The 22,783-nt window shown below is 43.6% G+C and overlaps 1 protein-coding gene across 4 annotated transcripts in view; it reads right to left on the bottom strand.

The window, feature by feature from the left end:
- LOC147603767 (uncharacterized) overlaps nt 1–22,783 on the bottom strand; it is a 92,844-nt gene that overhangs the window by 19,899 nt on the left and 50,162 nt on the right. For all 4 annotated transcript variants that reach the window (XM_086796096.1, XM_086796095.1, XM_086796098.1 and 1 more), the window contains 3 exons: nt 11,900–11,962; nt 11,514–11,799; nt 785–924 (listed from right to left, as the gene is read on the bottom strand). In XM_086796096.1, coding sequence (XP_086652222.1) covers nt 785–924; nt 11,514–11,799; nt 11,900–11,962 — 489 coding nt within the window. The remainder of the gene's footprint in view (nt 1–784; nt 925–11,513; nt 11,800–11,899; nt 11,963–22,783) is intronic.

The raw sequence follows: 22,783 nt of genomic DNA, 5'->3' as shown, positions 1-22,783 counted from the left end.
CTCCTCTCCAAGTCTGCATGATTTTCCATCACTTCGTACCGCCAGCCCCGACAATCTTCGGCATCGCCCTCGCAGCAAGTAGGATTGTGAGATGCGTCCTCCACTATTCACTCTCAGGCAGTCGTTCTCTTCAGACAAGCGACTCATTGATATTGTTTCCCATTGATGGCCCCTGGCTAGCATGGAGCTAGGAGGGTCAGGGAACCAGAACAAGGATGGAACCCTCCCCTCTTCGAGCCTAGATGTGGTCCTCTTTGTTTTTCTAGATGTTTCAGTGGCAGTGCCCCTTACGCCGGCATACCACTACCTTTATGGTGATGGTTGGAGCCCGGAGTATGCATACAGCAAGGAAAGAGCAGAGTGGGCCTTCATGGAAGGCAGGATCAGAGCTCACCTAGCTCAGTTTCGACCCCAGATAGACTGTGACTACTCCCCGCCCAAACTGGGGAGAGGCTTTTCTGCACACATAACATCAGGGTCCTTTTCTCTTTGATTGAGACAGCGAGATCACTTGGCATTACAGGCCTTCTGTTTGGCTATCCCACCCCCACCCCAACAACCCGCCCCACAATTGTATGAGGTAGTTCCCCTCCAAGAGTGGCCAGCCATGGAGGGAACACCCTCCAAGAGTGGCCAGCCATGGAGGGAACACCCTCCCAAGCATTTATCTTCACCCCTTTTGAGGGCTCTCTTCATGTACATGTAGCCCTTGGCTGTCTAATTTTTGACTAGTGAAGGTTCTTTTTTCTTGTTTAAAAAAAAATAGTAGGCCTGTCTCTGGTACCTTATATAAATCTTCACTATCACTAGAAATTTCAACAACCATGTCGAGCTTTTCTGCACTCTCTTTTTTGTATAAGAAATCAGGACCTCCATTGGCCTCATATTCTTCTGCTTTGAATGATGAACTGGTGACAAAAGGACCTGCAATCGGACACAAATGATCTAGTTAGGTTGCATAGAACAGAAAACCTGAACACCAGAAACCAATTCCGAATACTTGAAATTGCTTTCTGTTGACTGCTAGACAGAATCTTGGGGTTGGACAAGAGGAATTAGCTTTTCATGCAAAGAATCATACAAGAAACCCTAATCGGAAATCAACCCATCTTCGGCACCTAGTGCACAGTACAGAGCATTCACAGGCACAATATTTATGTGTTGACAATTTGTATACAACATCCTCTCTTGCATCTTGTTTGTTATTGTTCTAAGAGATTAAGTTATTAATTAAGATCTCTAGGACAGACCTGTTACATCCCTCTTGACAAAAGATTAAGGGCACTTATTCATTGTCAGCACCACATAGACAGATCTTATTCACGCACTCTGTTATCCAGGTAGCAATTTACGAGTTAACACCCGTGCTATAAGGCAGTGCAATCAAAACAAGTCTTTGAACACCATACGTCCATATTGGATAGCTGGATACATGCAGTGTTGATGTAAGCACAGGCATCCTCTCCAGCACATCAACGGCATTGGAGCCAAGCAAGACAATTAAGGGGCAGACAGGTACAGCTGGTATATGGACAACCAATCTGGCACCAGGGCCGTGTGTTGTTTTCTGTCCAACCTCATATCACCTGTGCCAAAGGTCTGATGGGAAACTGGTCGGCAATAAGTGTACAACCGCTGACCGATCAGCTAGCAGGCCCCCCTCCCCAATCACTCAAGATTTGACCCATGCACTGCAGCTTGAAGTAGAGAGTAAAGGGCCCACCAGCTTGCTTCCATTGTATGCCACCACGCTGCAGATCTGGACAAGTCTGATTTCCAAATCTTGCATCTTGAAAAACATCACTCTGGCAAAACGCAAGGATGTTGACGAATGAGCAAGATGACGTGCTGAAGTGATGTGAACCTGCGCTGCTGCCCCCGCCTGCCCTCTGTTGCCTCCGCCTGCTTCCTTACTGCTCCCGCCTGCCTCTGCTGCCTTCGCCTGCCCTTCTGCAACCCCCCTTCGCCTGCCCAACTTCTGCCCTTCGCTAGCCTTTCAGTCCCCGCCTGCCCTTCAGCTGCCCCCGCTAGCCCCTCTGCTGCCCCCCCCACCTGCCTTCGCCTGTGCCCCTTTTGCTGCCCCTGCCAGCCCCCCTTTTGCTGCCCTGCCTCCCCCTTTGCTGCCCACCCCCTGCCTTCTTCAATCCCCGCCTACCCCTCTGCTGCCCCCGCCTGCCCCTTTGCCCTTGCTTCCCCAGCTGCTCCCTGCCTTTGCCCCCTTCCTCTGCTCCCGTTTTCCCAGCAGCTATTTTATCTAGATTCAAGTCGGCCGCCCACTTTTCTTGATTGGTCTTATGGCTTTTTCTGCCGCAGCCAATCTCTCATCACCCCCACTCGCCGGGAGAATCATCAATTTTTCACAAGACGAGCTCACCTCTCTTCAGCACGACATTGACCTTAAGGTCCAGACTACCCTTTGTCGAGGCTTCTTCCAGGTGGACTTGCATTCTTCAGAAGCTACTTCTCAGGCTTTGGCTAGCAGCCCCTTTCCTCTTGGTCCTAGGAAGATTTTCTTCTTTCAGTACCAGGTTGATCCATCGATTACTGATGATCATGTTATGCTTCAGAGACCTGACGGATCTCATTTCCGCCAGAGGATGGAGATTGTAGGCAAACCTGATCAGTGTCGGATTTGTCGTCGACAGGGTCACATTGCTAGAGATTGTCCCAGATCGAGGGGCCATGCTAGGAGGCGGCGTGGTCCTGCCCATCAGAGGCCTTCTGCAGATGCCGAGACTCCAGCTGCTCCTTTGCCACAGCAGACCACACAGTGTTGGGTTGTGGTAAGGGATGGCAGGCACCCTCGGACCCCCGTACCTGCCCCTTCACCCACACCCCCTGTGGAGCACCCTAACCCCTATGCAGCTCTTGCCTCCTAGGATGTTGATCCTTTTTTGGAGGATGAGGCCTATTGGGGTAAAGGCGTTATGCCCACCCTTATAGTGTGTACAAGCCCATAAGTTATAGTACATAGTACACTTAGTACTTTTAATGTACTAAGTGCACTATGTGTACTAGTGCAATATACATGTGTGATAGGGGAGTCACACACTCATGCCTCATGAGTTGACTTATCCCCACAACTCTCTCTCTCTCTCTCCCTTGTTGTTTCTCTGTGTATGTCTCCCACATGAATACTCTAACCTAACCCTAATTCCTGTCTCTCCCACACAAGGCCTTGCAGGCACATGATCTGGATCCCTCACAGGAGGATGCTGCATTACAGTTACAGGATGATTGCACCCTTGAGGATGATGTTGCACATTCACATTGTCATGGTACCTCTCCAGTTCTCAGGACTAGCCCTGGCTTTTCCCCAGAGTGGGAGAAAGAGGTAAGGTTTACATCATCAGATTTTCCCTCCCTTACCTATGCGAGACGTACTTCCACCTCTAAAGGGGGTCCTTCATCGACCACCAGATCTGGTCGTTCCTACTCTGAGTCTTTATGAGGATTGTCTCTTGGAACATTCAGGGTCTTGGGGGTCTTTTCCGCATCGACGGAAACAAATTGTAAAAACCCAGCTTCATTGTGCAGTCAGGTGGACCTATGAATATATTGCTCTTGCAAGAGCATAAACTGGATAGAAGAGATGTAGGATGTATCTATGCACGGTTAGACAGATTTTATGTGGATGATTGGGTGCTTGACAGAGGTGGACATACTTTGATTGCTACAGGCAGCTCCAAATCGGATCATTGCCAAGTGGTTTTATGTATTAGAGATCCAAATTGCCATGGATCAGCACCCCATGTACGCATCCGTGATCATTTGTTTTCAGATGCAGAACTATCGCGTCGTATGCTTGATATTTGGATATCTCATGACTTCTTACAGGCCTCTCAAAGCCTGGCCTCTACTCTCTGTGATATTAGTGGCTTTTATCACACATGTGCCCTGTCTAAGAGACAAGAGGCCTTGGACTTGGAAAGGGCTATTAGACGTAGATTGGCTGCCTTGCAGAAGCCTTGCAAAAAGAGCACGAGAAACATCCTCATGCTCAATGGGTTGCAGATTCTTTATGTACTATTAGAGCAGAACTTCATCACTCTCTTGATCAACGCGCGGAGTACCGTTTTCCATGCCCAGGAATCCTTTTGGACACAGATGGGTGGCAAATGTAACAAACATTTCTTTGCTTCTCACGGCCCATCTCATGCCAAAGATACCGATTTCTATTGCAAGCTTCTTAGTGCTAAGCCGCATTCTGATTTGAGACATAGGGCACAGAGGAAGGTTTGGAATGCATTGCCACATTTGATCACTGAGGAGGTGTGTGCCGCTCTAGATGCCCCTTTTTCTATGCAGGAGTTCAGTCATGCTCTTCATGCCTTACCTCATGGTAAGTGTCCAGGGGAGGATGGCCTCTCCCCTGTTTCTTTCATACTTTTTGGGATGAGATTGGGGCTGAGATAACATCGGCTTTGCAGGAGATGTGGGACACAGGTTCTATACCTTCTTCTCTCACTGAGGGACTTATTTATCTTATTCCTAAGAGAGGGGATAAGACATTGATTGACCAGTGGAGACCTATCACCTTACTTGGGACTGCCTATAAGATTCTTGCTAAGGCAGTGAGCATCAGGTTGTAGAAAATTTTGCAGGATGTTATTCATGATACCCAGAATGGATTCTTACACGGCAGGAGCATCTTTGATAACTTTTTCTCGTTTTGGGAGGCCGTCGAATGGGCTAAAGCGCAATCAGCCCTTAGCCATTCTGCTCTTGGATTTTGAGAAGGCCTATGATAGAGTGGATTGGGACTTCCTTGAGGGTACTCTTAGTCATATGGGCTTCTCTCAGAGATGGATCAAGGGAGTTTCATGCATGTATCGTGATGCCCACAGTAGAGTTCTTGCTTGCGGTGATAAGAGGAGAGCGGTTTCAGATCTCTCGCTCAGTACGACAGGGCTGCCCATTAGCCCCTTTATTATATATCATAGTTGCAAAGACCATGAGCATCTTTCTCCGCTCCACTGTTGGTCTTTCATTATTGAGGTTGCCTCTTCGTAGTCATGAGGAGTTGGTTGACTCTGAGTTAGCTGATGACACAGCCCTGTTTTTGGAGGCTTCACATATATGCTTATGTTCCTTCCGGGTAGCACTGGAGGAGTTCTGTTTGGCAACAGGGGAACTCATTAATTGGCACAAATCTGTTGGTTTTTGGGTTAGTGATTCACCGAGAGTTGATTGGGATGCAGAGCTTGGTTTTACTTGGATCAGCAAAGGATGCACTGCTAGATATTTGGGATGCCAAGTTGGGATTGATATTTCAGCACAGCAGTTTGCTCCGGTACTTATGAGTATCCGGAAGAAGCTCCTCCATTGGAGCTCCAGGAGATTAGATTTAGCCTCCAAAGCTTTGGTGGCTAATCAGGTTTTGCTTGCCTCAGCTTGGTTTATTGCCTCTTGTTCGTGCTTCTCTCGTGCGTGCATTGGCCAATTGCGGAGATTGATCTGCAATTTTCTCTGATCGGGCTTGGATGGCACCTCAGACACTCGTGCCAGGGTAGCCTGGCTCACAATTATTCACCCCAAAAGAGAGGGGGGCTTGAATATTATCGATCCGGATGTTCAGTGCAAGGCGTTGCTTCGGAAACTTGTGGTCAGAGGTTTCCTACCAGGCACTGATGTACACCCAGGGTCTCAGATTTCCAGATGTACACCCAGGGTCGGCAGAGACTGGATGCCCAACACACGTTTTTTGTTCACAAAGGCTAATATTAGGGCACCATCTTCCCCTCTTATTGCAGCCATTGTCAAAGCATGGAGAAGCATGAGATATTTTTTGTGACAAAGGCTTCCTAGGTCTTTGGACGAGGCTGACCGACAACCTATTATGTGGAACCAATTCATTAGAGATGAGGTTGGTCGGCCACTTGGTGCATCTCGTTATATGCAATGGTCAAGATGGGAGAGATGCACATACACAGTTCTTGCTTGGAAGACCTTTAAGAGTCTTCCGGAGGATCGGAGAGTTGCATCCACTCAGCATCTTAGGGGCTCTTGCATTCGTATTGATATGATTGATGCAGCTATTCCGCATGAGTGGCTTTCTAGGACCTTTCACGGAGACTATCATCCGAGTTGGATGGGAGTTTTTTCGAGGATAGGCATACCTCTGCAGGTCATTGCTCTCCCAGGCCAGGAGGATACAGATTTCCTCATTTTTTCTATCATGCCTGGTGGGAGATTGAGGAGATGTAGTATGGAGGAGATCATACCAAATACTAGGCTTAGTCCAGTGAGGATTGTTGGTCGCTCGGGGAAGCACTGGTTCATTGACCCTTCTCCTCAGATAGTGACTCATGGCTCTTGGTGTTTGTGGCTATATGGTGGCAGTCCTATCAAATATCTTCAGTGGGATTCAGGAGAGTGGGAGTGGATTGATGCCTTCGATCCTTTGAAAAGCCTTCCTTTTTTCAATCACTGTTCCCAATGCCAGGCTTCTCCTCACTCGACAGATGCATAGGATCCCTACTCTGAGGCCTCATTGGGAGAGCTATGATATTTCTCCAGTGATACAGCGCAGATATTGGCATAGACTTTGGCACTCATACAGAAGGAGCCAGATCTCTCATTTCTTTTGGTTATTCTTACATGGTGGTCTCCCCACCAATCAGTGGAGATCAGTTTTTGGTGTAGCACCTTCCTGTCCTAGATGTGCGGCAGATTCTGAGTCCGTACAACATTGTCTATGGGGATGCAGCATTGCACAGCAGATTTGGGGTCCTGTAGCTCAACTTATGGACGAATTGAGTGGCCGAGCCATGCATGTGACTTGGGGGGCAGTTGCTTGGCTCTCCCAGTCCCCGGTCCGCAACTTTTTTATGAGGGCAGTGGTACAGATTTTGTTTTTTTCATTTGTAGAGGTATTGCCCAGCATGGTTTATTGCAGGATGTTCCTCACTCTGATTATACACCCCCTAGACAGAGGATTGACACCAATTGGGAGATTATTGCCAGTATTACAGCATGGCAGATCTGGAGAGCTAGATGCACGGAGGCTATAGAGGGTGTGCAGATTTTTGGGTCTCAGTACATTAGTACTATATGGGGTGATATCATCCACACTCTTATGGCTACTTGGGCTCGCATTCAGGAGCCCTCTCATTCTGCGCAGGCGAAGCGTGTGATATTTATGCAGGAATGGGACCATGGCATCTTCTTTTCCTCTAGTACCACAGGTCTTACATGGCATTATGATGCTCCTCAATGGTTGAAATCACCTTACATATTGGGGTGATTCTATTCTCTTCCGGCTTATAGCTGTGATTGTTGTATGTTTTTCTCATACTTAATAGAAGTCTCTTTCTGATAAAAATAAAAAATAAAAAAAAATCTTGTAAGAGCTGTTTGACCATTATGGTGCAGCAAGACGCATCAAATAGGTTAAGTCTTCACTCAGTTTGAGCAAGTGATGTGAGTCTTCCACAGTCTCCCTTTGATCCCTGGAACATTGTGAGAAGTGAGAACCCTAATCAGGTCTCACCAACCAAGCCAGCCCCACCAGTATTTTTGGCCGCGAGCTAGCTACCTCAAAGGTCCGGCTTCAACCACCTCTGAGCCAAACCTTACGATCTATAGGACATATGATGAAGGAGTTGAGATTAAATCCAGAGAGACACCTACTATGATCTCATCGTTTTGCAAGAAGGGAGCCTTCACGTTGATATCTCTATCCATGCAGCTCCTGTCACCACCTGCTACACTGTGACCATCGAACCACTCATGCACAAGTGCTTATGCCCGATGGTAGGACATTAGAAGAAGTGCAAGCGGTAGAGGCATTGATCCAAGCTGCTAGAGCAAAGGAGGAAGAGACCTTGCAATTGGCACAATAATGATTAGTAGCCTAATCAGCCCAATATGAGCCCCATTCCAAGACTGCGCAAGGAGTGCCCGCCGATAGTCTCGATACAAGCAATTGCGTCTACCTCGACGAAAGAGCTAGGCATGCAAATCATCGATCAACATCTTCTCACAAATGATTAGGAGTATGATGCATCCACATAGCCTCTTGTGGATTTTGCCACAGGCCAAGCGCATGGTGTTAGTTGTGAAGGGATTGTCCAATCCATATCCGGAGCCACAACAGAGGAGGAATGATTGCAAGGTATCTGTGATTGTATCTATAAATCCAAAAGACCCATGGCACAAGTTGGGACGTCCAAAGCAAGGACTCCCACAATGAGCCACATTAGGGAAAACTTGGACTCAATTTTGGACCTTTTAAGCCCTTGGGGATTCCAGGGAATATTCCATGAGGACCAATGAGGATGAGGCTTCCGAAACTTTTGAGATTACTTTTTGGTGGGATGGCCATAACTTGAGCATATGAAGTCCAAATTTGTCGGAGGTCAGTGCGTTAGAATCCTCTCATTGAGATCTTTCCAATGATAGGTTACATGATATAGTTTTGAGGTACGAAGAGTAGAGTTATCCATAAGCTCCCTTTTTCAATAGAATGATGACTTGGCACTTCTTAGAGGGCCCAAAAATGAGTCCAAATTTCTCCTAAATGAATGGTAACACCTCCTGTGAGCCCAGCAGATTCTACTTTTGTAGTATCACCTAACTAAACCATGGACCAACCCACATCCTCTAACCCACAAGACCATGCTATAGGGACTCAAGGGAAGACTAGCATGAGCTTAATTTTCTTAGATCCCAAAGCTGCCCCCGCCCAAGATAATACCTATTCACTACCTCCTCGATTGGATGGCATTGCATCAACTATGGCACCTAGGAGTGACGGGGAATTTCCTCTGAGCCACATGCCCACGGTTATTATGGTAGCCAATACCACTTCACACATGGAGCCCCTTGTGCCTGGCATATCTAGTTTGACCATTCCTAGAGGGGTCACATCTTATTCTAGTGCACCCACGATACATCCCCTCCATAGAGTAAGTGGGCTACCGGCTCCTACTACAAGATCAGCTACACCTAATGCCCACATGGCTAGAGCACCTATTGGGGCGCCAGTAGGGCACATGCCTTATGTCACACATCTACCCCCACTAGGGTTTAGACTAATCCACCCTCATGTAGTGCCACATTGTGAGGGGAAATCTCAGCCCTCACAAACACGATGTATGTATGTACGGAGTGTGTGTATGATAGTGTGGTATGAATCCACGGTGACAAAGAACATGTGGCAACCAAGGGAAAACATAGGTGTGTGAATCCAAAATATAAAGAGGATGGCGACCACGATGGGAGAAGGGCGGAGTGTCTAGAAGGAAGGATAATGGTGACATTGGTTCAAGGAGAACGGGGGGAGGGAGGGTGGTATTTTGATCAGGAGAGAGGAAAAGTGATGGAAAGGAATGACCAGAGAGGAAAGGTGGTGGTCTTGAGAGACCACTAAAGAGGAGACAGCAGAGAAGTGTGTCTTCTGCAGTTTCTTTTTCAGTATTGAGGGTAGTAAGCTAGATGACCTGTTTGTTGTGAAAATTTCAGAGAAGTGGTGCAGCGCAATGTAAGAGAAGTTGTTTGTGGATCAGAGTAGAAGGTGCTGAAGAACAAAGGATTGGTCAAGGAGTGTTCCTGGGTTCTCTGTGTAACCCTTCCGTTTAGAAACTTGATCTCGTCTAATTATCTTCGATTATAGCTACTGTAATAGAAGCTGGTAAGCACGGGTGTCAGGACCTATCTGAGGGGAATTCTTGAATCTACTGTGATTTTTCTTCTTTTCTTGGAGCCCAGGTCCCAGGGTTGTTGGGACATTGCTGTTTAGTAAATATGAAGAAATCTGAGTTGGGGTGGTATCAACTGTATCTGGATACAAAGTCTCTTTGCTTTGATGTTCTACTAATGGTAGTGTGATGTGTGATTGAGTCCTTAGTGAGAGATCACATGTGTGAGTCAGTCTAAAGACGGGAACTGATTTTGAGTTGGAATCAATTGAGTAGGTACAGAACCATCCGCTAGTTAGCTGAGCTTCAATATGGTCAGGTGAAGGAAGTGAGACCTTACCCTGGCTTGATTGAGCTTGAGAGAAGAGTATATGAGTCCACTGATAGTTAGAGAGGTCAACTATTAGTAGTCATAAAGATTTGTGGTCTGATGGGTTTCTATGGCAGCCTACAGTTAGATTTCAGTCTCAGCGGTGTCCACAGGGTTAGGTCTTGGCTTGGATTGAGTGTTTGGTGTGTATAGAGGAGCTATTTGGACAAAAGGAGAGAATATCTACATCAGCTGGACAATCATTTGGAGGCAGCTGTGGGTCAGCTGCAGTCAACAGAGCACCTATGGTGTGACATCCTTGCAAGTTTAGAGGTGTATGAGGCCTTGAGGATGTGAGTAGATAAGTGTAAGGAAGTTTCTGATCTAGCTGAGTCTTCTAGGTCAGTTTACTCTATATTCCGACAGCTAGGTTTGTCTTAGATTGTATAGTCAGAAGTGAGATAGAGAAGTGTTAGTTGAGGGTAGTAGACTGGTGCAGAGGAGTCCTGAACTAAGAGTAGGAAGTGGACTGACAATGGAGAACACTTTGTGAGGCCAGAACAACAAATTTCTGCCTAGGGCCAAGAGTTCACATTTTGGAGGCAAAATCCAATCATTCTGTGTCAGCTGAGGGTGAGTTTCATCAGCTGAGTGTCAACTGTGATTAGGAGAGGCCTTTTGGTGTATGTTTAAAGATTTTGGAGGTGAGAGTTGACAAAGAGCCTTACTCTTGCAAACATTGAAAACAAAATAATCTTACAGCAAGCTAGTTTCCTCTTCCTCTCATTACTGATCTACTGGAACAGCTAGCAGGTGGCCAGGGCAATGATGTTCTGCAAGCAGTAACAGTATCATTCAGTAGAGTTCCTCCAATGACAGCTTTCACAAATCCTTTTTTGAGAGATGTACACAGACCCACAAACCGGGCTACTCTTGCTGCACATCCTAAGCCAAGTTTAAGCAAAATTAACTTCAAAATTCAATTAAAGGACCAAAAAGATATTGATGGGATCTTTATAATGTACATGACCATACACGTTTACATTATCTGATCTAATGTGATCATTGAGTCCTAGCCCTTCCTCCTAGGACTAACCAATCAGCTCTATGGTTAAAAACCCTACTTGTGTGTTCCATCTATGTGCAGATAAAACTTTTGGCTCACTTGATTGTATCCACTATAGGGTTTTGATACCCCTTTATTATGAAAACTTACACTAATTTAAAATCCCTCATTTTGCAATCGAAATGCAAACCATATTGAATATTGACCATTCATTCGTATAAAATACACTATGACTAATATGCACCATATAAAATACACACTGAATAATATCCACAATATAAAATACACTATGACTAAAATACACACTGACTAATATCCACCATATTTCATGCTTGAAATCTACACAACTGCAGGACAAACACACCACTTTACCTTAGCATCAGTGTGATGATAACACCTGCATGAAATGCATGCCATGGCCTTGCCTCTTTCTACAAAATCAGGTGACCTTAATAATGCAACAACCGCAAAAACAAAGACAGGTTTTTACTCTTACTTTGATCCGTTAGCAAGAGTGCTCCCGATGCCAAATCAGGTTTTCTCCTTGGTACAAAACCTCTGAATCTCCATTTCTTCAAATCAGGTGGCTTCTCCTTTGCATTTGGGCACGACTCTAGTACATGCCGGTGACCACGACAAGCTATCGGAAACTGAACTCCATCCCACATTCGACAACGAAGCTGACTCGCCAGCTCATCTGCACAAGGATAATGAAAGCTGCGCCGGCATGTCTTCACACGGCAACCTAGAGTGGCTCCATATTCTCGGCATGCAGTGCATGTCTGCTTTTACGACCAGACCACAGGCACAAGAGCTCACAATTATGTTTGGAAAAGTGCAAAATAAATATATATATTCCAAAGATAATCAAAATCTTCCCACCAAAGATTTCCCACGTTTTACAGCTTCCCATAGTCCTTGAAGGCCATCCCCTTCTTCATAGACCTGCATCAACATTTAAGAAAAAACTTATTGCAGGTTTTGCAGCCTGATTGACAGACACAAAGTAGGTTTTGCAGCCTAAATCTTCTCTTTTTTTGGAACAAAAAACTTTGCACACATGCGCACAAGCATGTTGGGTTGAGGGGGACCAAACTCACACACGTGCGCACACAGCTTGAGACACGAGAGCAAGAGAGCTGGAACAGTTCTTCTAGATAAGCAAAAATGAGAAGTGAAAGTACAATATGCTCTAGGGTACTCAAGTACCACCACCTAAGAGGGTGGTCACACGGGAAAAAACCCTTCCCAGCAAGGAGGTCAAGAGTGCCCATGTGTAAAAGCCTATTCACACTAGAATGACCACGAGGTATACATAACACATGTAATAAACCCCTCTGGAGTGAATGATGTGAACGTATACAAGGAATAGCAGATCAATCCCCAAATGATAGTAAACCTAAAGCTTTACAGAAGACTTCAAACTTTTCTCTCGGAAGAGCTTTCGTAAACAAATCTGCCACGTTGTCCTATGTAGATACACACACCATGTTGATCTCACCAACATGGAGCCTTTCCCTGGCATAATGATAATGCACCTCAATATGCTTCGCGTGAGCATGAAAAACTGAATTCCTCGCAACTGCCATTGCACTCTAATTGTCAGTGTAGATAGTAGTGGAGTGTTTTCCCACACGTAGATCAACCAATAGGTGTCTGAGCCATACATGTTCAACTGTAGTTATATATGCTGCCCTGTACTCAGCCTCACAGCTAGAAGTGGCCATAGTAGGCTATTTCTTGTTGAGCCATGATATACATGATCCACGAAGGATGAAACAGTTGCCACTAGCGGACACTCTTGTGTCATAACAACCAGCCCAATCGTTCTCTATCAAAGCATGCAAGGAAGATGACGAGCCTCTGCCATAGAAGAGACCCAATGTTTGAGTGCCTTTGAGATAACGAAAGTCGTGTTTCACAGCTTGCCAATACTTTGTGCCGGGCTGTGCATAAATTGGCTCAACTGAGATACCCCAAACTGAATATCCGGCCGAGTATTGCACAAGTAAATTAAGCATCCCACAGCCTATTGATAAAGAGAGGCATCAAATGGTTCTCCATCATCCTCCAGTGATAACTTGAATCCGGTTTCTAAAGGTGTAGAAACAGGCTTGCAATCTTCATATTGAAACCTCTGAAGAAGCTGTCCAATGTACTTGGAATGATGCATGATAAGAGACCCATCAACTGATACAAACTATATGCTGAGAAAATAGTGTAAAAATCCTAGATCAGTCACATCAAATGAGCGCTACAAGTCAGCCTTGAGGGCTGCAATTTGCTCCTCATTGGGACTGGTCAAAAGCATGTCATCCACATAAAGTATAAGAATAATCCAATCCTCACCAACATTGCGAACGTAAAGTGTGCTCTCTGTCGGGCTATTGTTGAAACCAACAGCAATCGAATGGGCATGAATTTTTTGGTACCATGCCTATGGTGCCTACTTCAAACCACACAAGGCCTTACTCAAACGGCATACCTTGCCCTCTGAACCCTTCTGAACAAAACCCGAGGGTTGGGTGACATACACTTCTTCCTATAAATCCCCATTCAGAAAAGTTATTTGACATCCAACTGATGCACTTGCCAATGAAAGTGTGCTACTAATGCAATGACACAACGTATGATAGTCATACGTGAAGTGGGCGCAAAGGTTTCTTCATATTCAATTCCTTGCTTTTGGGCATACCCTTGCCTTGTAGCGATCAATGCTACCATTTGATTTGTATTTAAGCTTGTAAACCCACTTAGTGTCTATCACACGCTTGCCTGTGGGCAAGTCACAGAACTCCCAAGTGCCATTTTTATGAATGAAATTAATTTCCGATTGCACGACAACCATCCAATGCTCACATTTTAAAGCATCTTCAAAAGCAACAGGTTCCTCATTGCATGATGCAGCTATGAGTGCCTAATCAACAAAATGGCCTTGTGCATGGCGAGAGTAGTTGATCTTGTTCTACCAAGTAGAGGAGCAGACAATTTGTTGTTCCACAAAGTGTCTAACAGCCATTTTGGGGCCGCTTTGGCCTCCCTGCTGATAGCAGCTTGTTCTTCGGCACTGCATCATCATCATCTGACTAATCAATGGGTTGTAACTCAGGCTGATGATTTTTGGGTGTTTGAGCCTCAATAGGCTGATTCACATGGTCAAAGTCTGGTGCACCACTTTGGAACAAAGGCAACAAAGAATCAAACACATCTTGTGGACCCACAATGGGCTGCGATTTGCATTCCAACAAGGGTTTCCTTGAGTATTCAGCGAAAACCACATCCCGACTGATTATTATCTTGCCCATCATAGGCTGATACAAATGGTACTCTTTGCTTTCGGAACTATATGCATTTCATGGCCTTGTCTCAAAGCTTGTTTCGGTGTTGCAATGGCACAAGAGCATACGCTAAACAACCAAACAGACACATATGATTCACCACTCACTTCCTTCCATTTCAAGCCTCATACAGCCTCAAGAGCATACGCTAAACAACCAAACAGACACATATGATTCACCACTCGCTTCCTTCCATTTCAAGCCTCATACGGCCTCACGGTGTTCAAAGCTTTGGTGGGGCATCTGTTCAAAACATAAGCTTTACACATGATTACCGGCCATTTACAATACCTGCCGTTCAGATATGCATCAGTCGGCCCTTGAATCAAATCTGGTTGCCTGCCCATTCAGATATGGATGCCACTCCACAGATCTGGAGCAACCACCTGCAATCGTCAACTGCTCCGCCACTTGCTCCTCAGCGTCGCCGGAACCAAGGGCTTCGCTCAGCGTCTAATTGACAAACCCCCAAATGAATTCCGGACTTGGGGATTTCCGCTAGCGCCACCTCCACCAGCTAAGCCACTAGTTCTGACGGCTACTGCTGCCACCTTTGCAAAGCCAAAATTTGAGACAAAAAAAAATCTTTTTTTTTTGCACAATTGTGTTCCTTATCCTTTGCCGAGTCTCCCAAGCCAAAGCACACCTAAATCGGAGCCGGTTTAGGCCATCGATCCTACAAAGTTTCAGCTTTTCCAAAAATAGAGCTGAATTGAGCCCTGGGTTAAATATGGCATTCCTCGTGCTCTCTCTGAATGCACTCGGCACCGAAATACAACATTGTGACACCCATCTTTGGGGTTTGTTTTGGTCATCAAGCCTCTATTTGGATAACTTTTCTATCCCTTGACTCTGTCATCTCAATACATTTGCAAGTCCTTGTCATTAGTGAATGAATCACTGGGCATCACAGAAGCCTACCTTTCAGTGGACATTGAGGGTTTGCAGTGCATTGTGCAGCAAGCTTGGGACAGATTGTCAGTTACTATTGAGACATGGCTAATAATGATGTATTTGGGATGCTCTCTTTCGAGGACAAGCTTGATAGGACTAACTATCCCATGTGGGCATATATGATGAAGCACGTACTGGTTGCAAAGAATTTGTGGGTATACGTATCTGTGCTGAGTTAACTTATTTCTATCTCAATACTTGCAAAAGTTAGTCTCAAAATCTATCATTGCTAGAGTAGTGATTCTTTGATGATGCTATGGTTGCTTCCACATCACAGGTTATGCATGACACTGAGCTATGGCATGCTCGATTTGATCACCTTAATTTCCCTTCTCTTATGTGTTTACAACGTCAGTCTATGGTTCGTGAGTTGCCACCTATGCAGCTCCCACACAAGAATGTATGCGAGGGATGTATATTGGGAAAGATGCATCGTCAGTCCTTTCCAAAAGATGGCACCATGTGGGCTACTTCGCCATTGCAACTCCTACATAGTGATCTATGTGGCCCTATGAAGGCACCATCTTTTGCTAGACATTTGTACTTTCTAACTTTCATTGACGATTACAATCATTTTTGTTAGATGTATGGTTTGAAAAGCTAAATCAGATGCATTTTCAGCTTTTCATCAATTTCTCCCTATGGCTGAAAATGCTTGCAACCATAAGCTCATGACATTGCATTCAGATTGAGGGGGGGAATATTGTCACGTGAGTTTACAGCTTTTATGCAGTCACATGGTATTTCTCATCAGTGTACTACTCCTTATACACCACAACAGAATGGTGTGGCTAAGCGCCATAATCATACACTTATGGAAATGGCGAGATGTATGCTTAAAAGCAAGGATTTGCCATCCAGATTTTAGCTTGAAGCGTTCATGTGCGCCAACCATGTGCTGAACCCTGTAGTCACTCATATGTGTGTTTTGGTATGGCTAGCTTACGTGCATGTACCAACACAGTAGAGACATAAACTTGAAACAAAAGCATTGAAATATAGCAGTGAGAGCAAGGGATGCACACTGTATGTACCTTCCACCAGGAAGATTATTGTGTCCAAAGATGTCATCTTTGATGAATATGCATCTCAACCTATGCTTTACATGCTTTCATGCTTTCAATTGATGTTTGTACATTACTGTCATTATTTGCTACAGGTGTTGAACTTGTTGAGCCTGCTTTAGCTCCAAATCAGCCTTCTGTTGCTGCTAAAAATCAGCAACCCAACATTCCCCATATTGCTCCAGATCTGCCACACTTTGATCAAGATGCCATGGATGACGCATTGGCTGAAGAGGATGCAGCCATTCGTGCACGACCCAAAGAGTTCCCCGTTGGCTCATTGACATCTTGCATGATAACAAGCTGCCTACACTTATGCCAGGTCGTACACACGCTGCCTCTCATGCATCTCATTTTGTTGACACAGCTCTTGCTGCTAGCGCATGTAATGAGGAGCCACTTTCTCATTTTGATGCATTGGAGAATGATAATTGGGTCATAGCCATGCATTCGGAGTTGGCCTCCATCGAAAAGAATACTACATGGGAGTTGTGTGACTTGCCTGAAGGCAAGCGTGCTATCAGCACAAAGTGGGTGTATAAATTGAAACACAAGCTTGATGGCTCAATTGATTGCTATAAGGCTCATTTAGTCGCCAAGGGTATGCGCAATAAGAGGGCATTGACTACGAGGAGACGTTTGCGCCTTCATCCTATATGACTACCATATGCACTATTATTGCATTGGCTGCACATAAAGGTTGGAATGTGCATCAATTGAATGTCAAAACTGCTTTTTTGAATGGTGATTTGTAGGAAGAGATTTATGTATCACAACCTCCTAGATTTGTTCAGAAAGGTGCAGAGCATAAAGTATACAGATTGCGTAAAGCACTTTATGGCCTTAAACAGGCTCCTCGTACTTGAATTATGTTTTCTTTCTGTTTTATTTTCCATTCCATGATGAGATATGCCATGGACATTATTGTATCACTTTGGTCACATAGGCCCTCTCATCATGCCATGGACATTATTGTATCACTTCGGTCTCATAGGCCCACTGGGTCTTTCGTAGACGCTCTCTCTCTCTCTCTCTCTCTCTCTCTCTCTCTCTCTCTAGCTATATACATATGTATATACATATATATATGTATGTATATACATACATATATATATATATATATATATATATATATGTATGTATATACATACATATATATATATATATATATATATATATATATATATATATATATATATATGTATGTATGTATGTATGTATGTATGTACATATATACATGTATGTATATATGTATGTATGTATGTATGTATGTATGTATATATTTGCACATATATACATACATATATATATATATACATATACATACATACATACATACATATATACATACATGTATGTATATATGTATGTATGTATGTATGTATATGTATATATATATATATGTATGTATATATGTGCAAATATATATATATATATATATATATATATATATATATATATATACATATGCATATGCATATGCATATGCATATACATATGCATATGCATATACGCATATGCATATGCATATACGCATATGCATATGCATATGTATATGTATATGTATATATTTGCACATACATACATAGCATATGTATATACGCATATGTATATATATATATACATATATACATACATATGCATATGCATATGTATGTACATATATACATATATACATACATATGCATATGCATATGTATGTACATATATACATATATACATATGTACATATATATATACACATGTACATATATATATACACATGTATATATATATGTATATATATGTATACATGTATATATATGTATACATGTATATGTATACATGTATATATATGTATACATGTGTATATATGTATACATGTATACATATGTATACATGTGTATATATGTATATATATACATATGTATATATGTATATACATGTATATATATATATATACATGTGTATATATGTATATACATACATATGTATATATGTATATACATGTATATATATATATATACATGTGTATATATGTATATACATATATATATATATATACATGTGTATATATGTACATATATACACATGTATATATATATATACATGTATATATATATATACATGTATATATGTACATATGTACATATGTACATATGTACATATGTACATATATATATATATATATATACATATGTACATATCTATATATGTACATATGTATATATGTATATACATGTCACGATTGTGACTAACTCTCTTAATCTCTCCTTAATTACTCATTAATCTCTTATTAACTGAAAGGACACCTGTGAAGGGTCACACCCTTACACATGGGTCACTATCAAAGGACATGTCTATTCATTAAAAGGCACACCCTTAAGTCCAAAGGACATAACCATTGACTCAAGAGCCACACCCCTTCCTAGGGATGTGTCTCTTCACTTGTACCCTTTCGGCCTCTATTTAAGAAAGGCCCCTGTCTCAATGCAAACAATCTCAATCTTTCTATCAGCATTCGTCTTATGTTTGTTAATTAAGTCTTAATCATGTTAATAAAGCTAGAAAAGCTTTACAGTGGTATCAGAGCAATTTTTTTCCTGCCCGTGGGTTGTGAAGCCCTCACCCTCTCCGCGGCACTCCCTCGTCCACTCCTCTTCTCGGTGTTGTATGGAGGCGGAGGAAAGATCTTCTCACCCGCAGCACATGCCTAAAGATTAAGTCTCGCTGAAATTTTTTTTTTTCCCCGTCCCATCCCGATGGAGTTCCTGCAGCCGTCCCCCTCTGCCAGTGCCCTCGGTGGTCCCGTGAACGCGCCTCGCGCACCCAGAGTCACTGCCCTCACGCCTCATGCCTAGACGGGTCCTTGTTGCCCTTCGGCCTCCGTGCATGGCCGCCCTCCAGGCGAGTTCCACCCGTGGCGATACACCTACGGGCACTCACTTAATGTCTTGGAGGGTCGGCGTGGTAGTGTTGGCAGGCGTGAGCCCTTGCTTGCTTAGAAGCAGCTGCCGGTCCTAAGTCCTCGTTGATACATGCAGCGCGGCCGACCCTCAGTTCACCAGCCGACTAGCGACTGCCCGCCTCTTCGCTTTGCTGGTGGCACACCCTTCGAAGCAGCGCACCCTCCAGTCGGCAACGTGATCCAGCCCTTCGAAAAGGCGCACCTCCTCGAATCCAGTCGGCGACACGTACAGGCCTTCGAAACGGCGCACCCTTTCCAGTCGGCGACGCGTCACCTTTACACACAAAAAAATAAAAAAAACAAGAAGCCTTATAACTTAAGGCTTATAATTAAGCCTTATTATATACGTACGTGAAGCAGCCGACAGCCAACACCGAACGGCCACCTGCCAGCACAAGGAAACCCAGCCGCCGCTGACCAGCGCGCACACAAAAAAAAAAGAAAAAGAAAAAAAGAAGAGACGGCCAGCCAACGACCTGCGCATTAAAAAAAAGAAAAAAGAGAAAAAAGACAGAACCCAACGGCCAGCCTTCAGCGCATTATAAAAAATAAAAAAAAAAGGAAGCGAACACAGCCCACCGGCGTCTTTTCAAAAAAAAACAAAAAAAAACCCATACACTTACAGGTTCCTACGAAATGGCGCCTGCCTTGGTCTTCTGCACGCCAACTTGCTGCCGCCTCCCTTCCTCGAAAGCAGCCTTCTTCATTGCTAGGCTCCTGCAGTCTATGATGGTGTTTTCCGCGGCTTGACGACTACGACCTTGGTGCTTCTTCTCCAGCAAAACTATTTATTATGACATTCACAGCAACAAGCTGCATTCCAGCGGTTTGAAGCCACGTTCCACCAACAACCAAAAGCTTGTATCGATGAGCTTCAACATGTTTCTCAACAAAAATTCTCTCACCCTCAGCATGGTTCTTCAGAGACAACTAGACACAAAGTATCTTCGTGCGAGCAACGCAAGCCTCAGCATGGATATTCTTGGAAATGTTACGGTTCTAAGCAACCAACTTCTTATTGGAATCATCAGCAACAGAAGCAGCAACATGGAGCTTCCAAAGGATCACATCTTGGAAAGAAATCAGCCATATCAAGATGGGCTTACTTAGTGGCACATGTGTCCGACCCTAGTCGAGTACTCGGTTGTGAGCGCCGCGACGTTGGACAAGTTTCCCCTCGCGAGCAATGCCCTACATTCAAGTCCTTGCAAGCTCTTGGTGGCAGTGTTGAAGACTTACTCATTCTCACGTTGTGCAAGAGGATCCTTGAGAGGTCTAAGAGGCGCAAACAACCTCAACCTCCCCCTTCTACATTCGAAGCCTTAATACCTGCTAAGAAAGCTGAAGATTCAGAAGATTCTGGTACATGTGTGACAGATACAATGTCCACAACCCCTTTTCTTGCCGTGACCCAAGCAGAAGCAATAGCCTCGTCACCGCCCATGCAAAACGGAGTCTTTGCCTCTGACCAGATACCTGACGCCATGGTGAATGATGATTCTTCTTCAAAAATGAAGACTCCGGTCCTTACCTTCAATGGTGCAAAGGATAAATCAGACACAAACTCTTGCAGCATGACTTCAGTCGCTGCAAATGAATCTTTGGACATAACTTGTCCCGAGAACAACTTTCTAAGCAAAGAAAAGCATATGGAAGATATTTCTTCTTCATCTACGACAACCCTTGAAGACATCCGTGTTCTAGACAAGCCATTGTTATGGTCAACAATAATGCCATGACATGGGATCTAGCAGCTAGAGCTTTGGATGCAGAAGCAATTCAATCATTTCTTCCAAAGGCTCAACAACTACCCCTGGATCTTATTTTAAGTGGGAGGGAATGTCGCGATTGTGACTAACTCTCTTAATCTCTTATTTATTACTCATTAATCTCTTATTAACTGAAAGGACACCTGTGAAGGGTCACACCCTTACACATGGGTCATTATCAAAGGACATGTCTATTCATTAAAAGGCACACCCTTAAGTCAAAAGGACATAACCATTGACTCAAGAGCCACACCCCTTCCCAGGGATGTGTCTCTTCACTTGTACCCTTTCGGCCTCTATTTAGAAAAGGCCCCTGTCTCAATGCAAACAATCTCAATCTTTCTATCAACATTTGTCTTATGTTTGTTAATTAAGTCTTAATCATATTGATAAAGCTATAAAAGCTTTACAATACATATGTATATATGTATATATATATGTATATGTATATACATATGCATATGTATACATGTACATTGCATATATATATATATATACATATGTATACATATATATACATACATACATACATACATACATACATACATACATATATATATATATATATATATATATATATACACATATGCATACATACATACATACATATATATATGCATATATGCATATGTATATATATACATATGTATATATACATATGTATATATATACATACATATACTTATGCATATATGCATATGTATATGTATATGCATATATGTATATGCATATATGCATATGTGTCACATGCACTCTGCACTCAATGCATGGTGACAAGATGACTCATCATCAGAAGTGCAACAGTTGTACAGCTTTAGAACCCAATAGGATGATATTTGTCGTACACCGTGACCCCATTGTACATCCTCAGTCCAGGATAAGTCAGGCACGACCTACGTAGGTCATTCCTCAGCCTTAGCGGGTCAGTCAGTCAGTCAAGTCCCTTAACCCACTTGGAGAGAATCATTCATGCATGTAGAGTCAGTAGAAGCCTTAGGGTTTGCATCAGAAAGCACTCTGCATCTTGCATAATATGCATACATATGCCTGTGCATCATTTAGAACATCCCCAAAGCCTTAGGGAATTTATTGGGATTTATCTGGTATTTTTTCCATATTTATTAGTATTTATTTATCATTATTTGCATTATTGGGCATTTATAAATATTAACTTTATTAAATGACTAACCTCCAGTTAGTATAAATAGGCTTGCCTAGAGCCTCTTTTCCTCATTCAGTCTTCATTGTGCTAAGAGCTCTCATCCTCCTTGCTTTCAGCCCAAGACTAATCCAGCCCTATTCAGCCCTGATTCAGCCTCAGTTCAGGCCCAGATTCAGCATACCATTCATCCTCAGTTCAACGCCAGATTCAGCAGTTGCAGCCTGCGTTTTGCACAGCCGTACAGCAGTCCATCTGTGTTTCTGTTCCAGCTGTACAAAGCCCCTGTTTCCCATGCGTTTCAGTCCTCAGCCCTCTCTTCACCTCAGCGTTTCTGTCCACAGCAGATTCCAGCTCTGAAGGGTCAGTCTACAGCAGTTTCCAGCCCTGAAACTGTTGTTTGCATCAGTGTCCAGCCTTCTGTGCATCATCCACACATTCAGCAGTCATCTGGTGAAGGTAACACAGCATGCATATGTGTTTTCAGCATTCTAACAGTGTGTAAGAACAGTCCACCTTCTTCTTCTTTGAGCCT

This window comes from Cibotium barometz, chromosome 63 (genome assembly GCF_041138505.1).
Source record: "Cibotium barometz isolate CiBa-2024 chromosome 63, ASM4113850v1, whole genome shotgun sequence".
In the NCBI taxonomy this organism is placed as follows: domain Eukaryota; kingdom Viridiplantae; phylum Streptophyta; class Polypodiopsida; order Cyatheales; family Cibotiaceae; genus Cibotium; species Cibotium barometz.
Note: the sequence above shows the minus strand (reverse complement) of the source record. Positions and strands in the feature narration are given on the sequence as shown.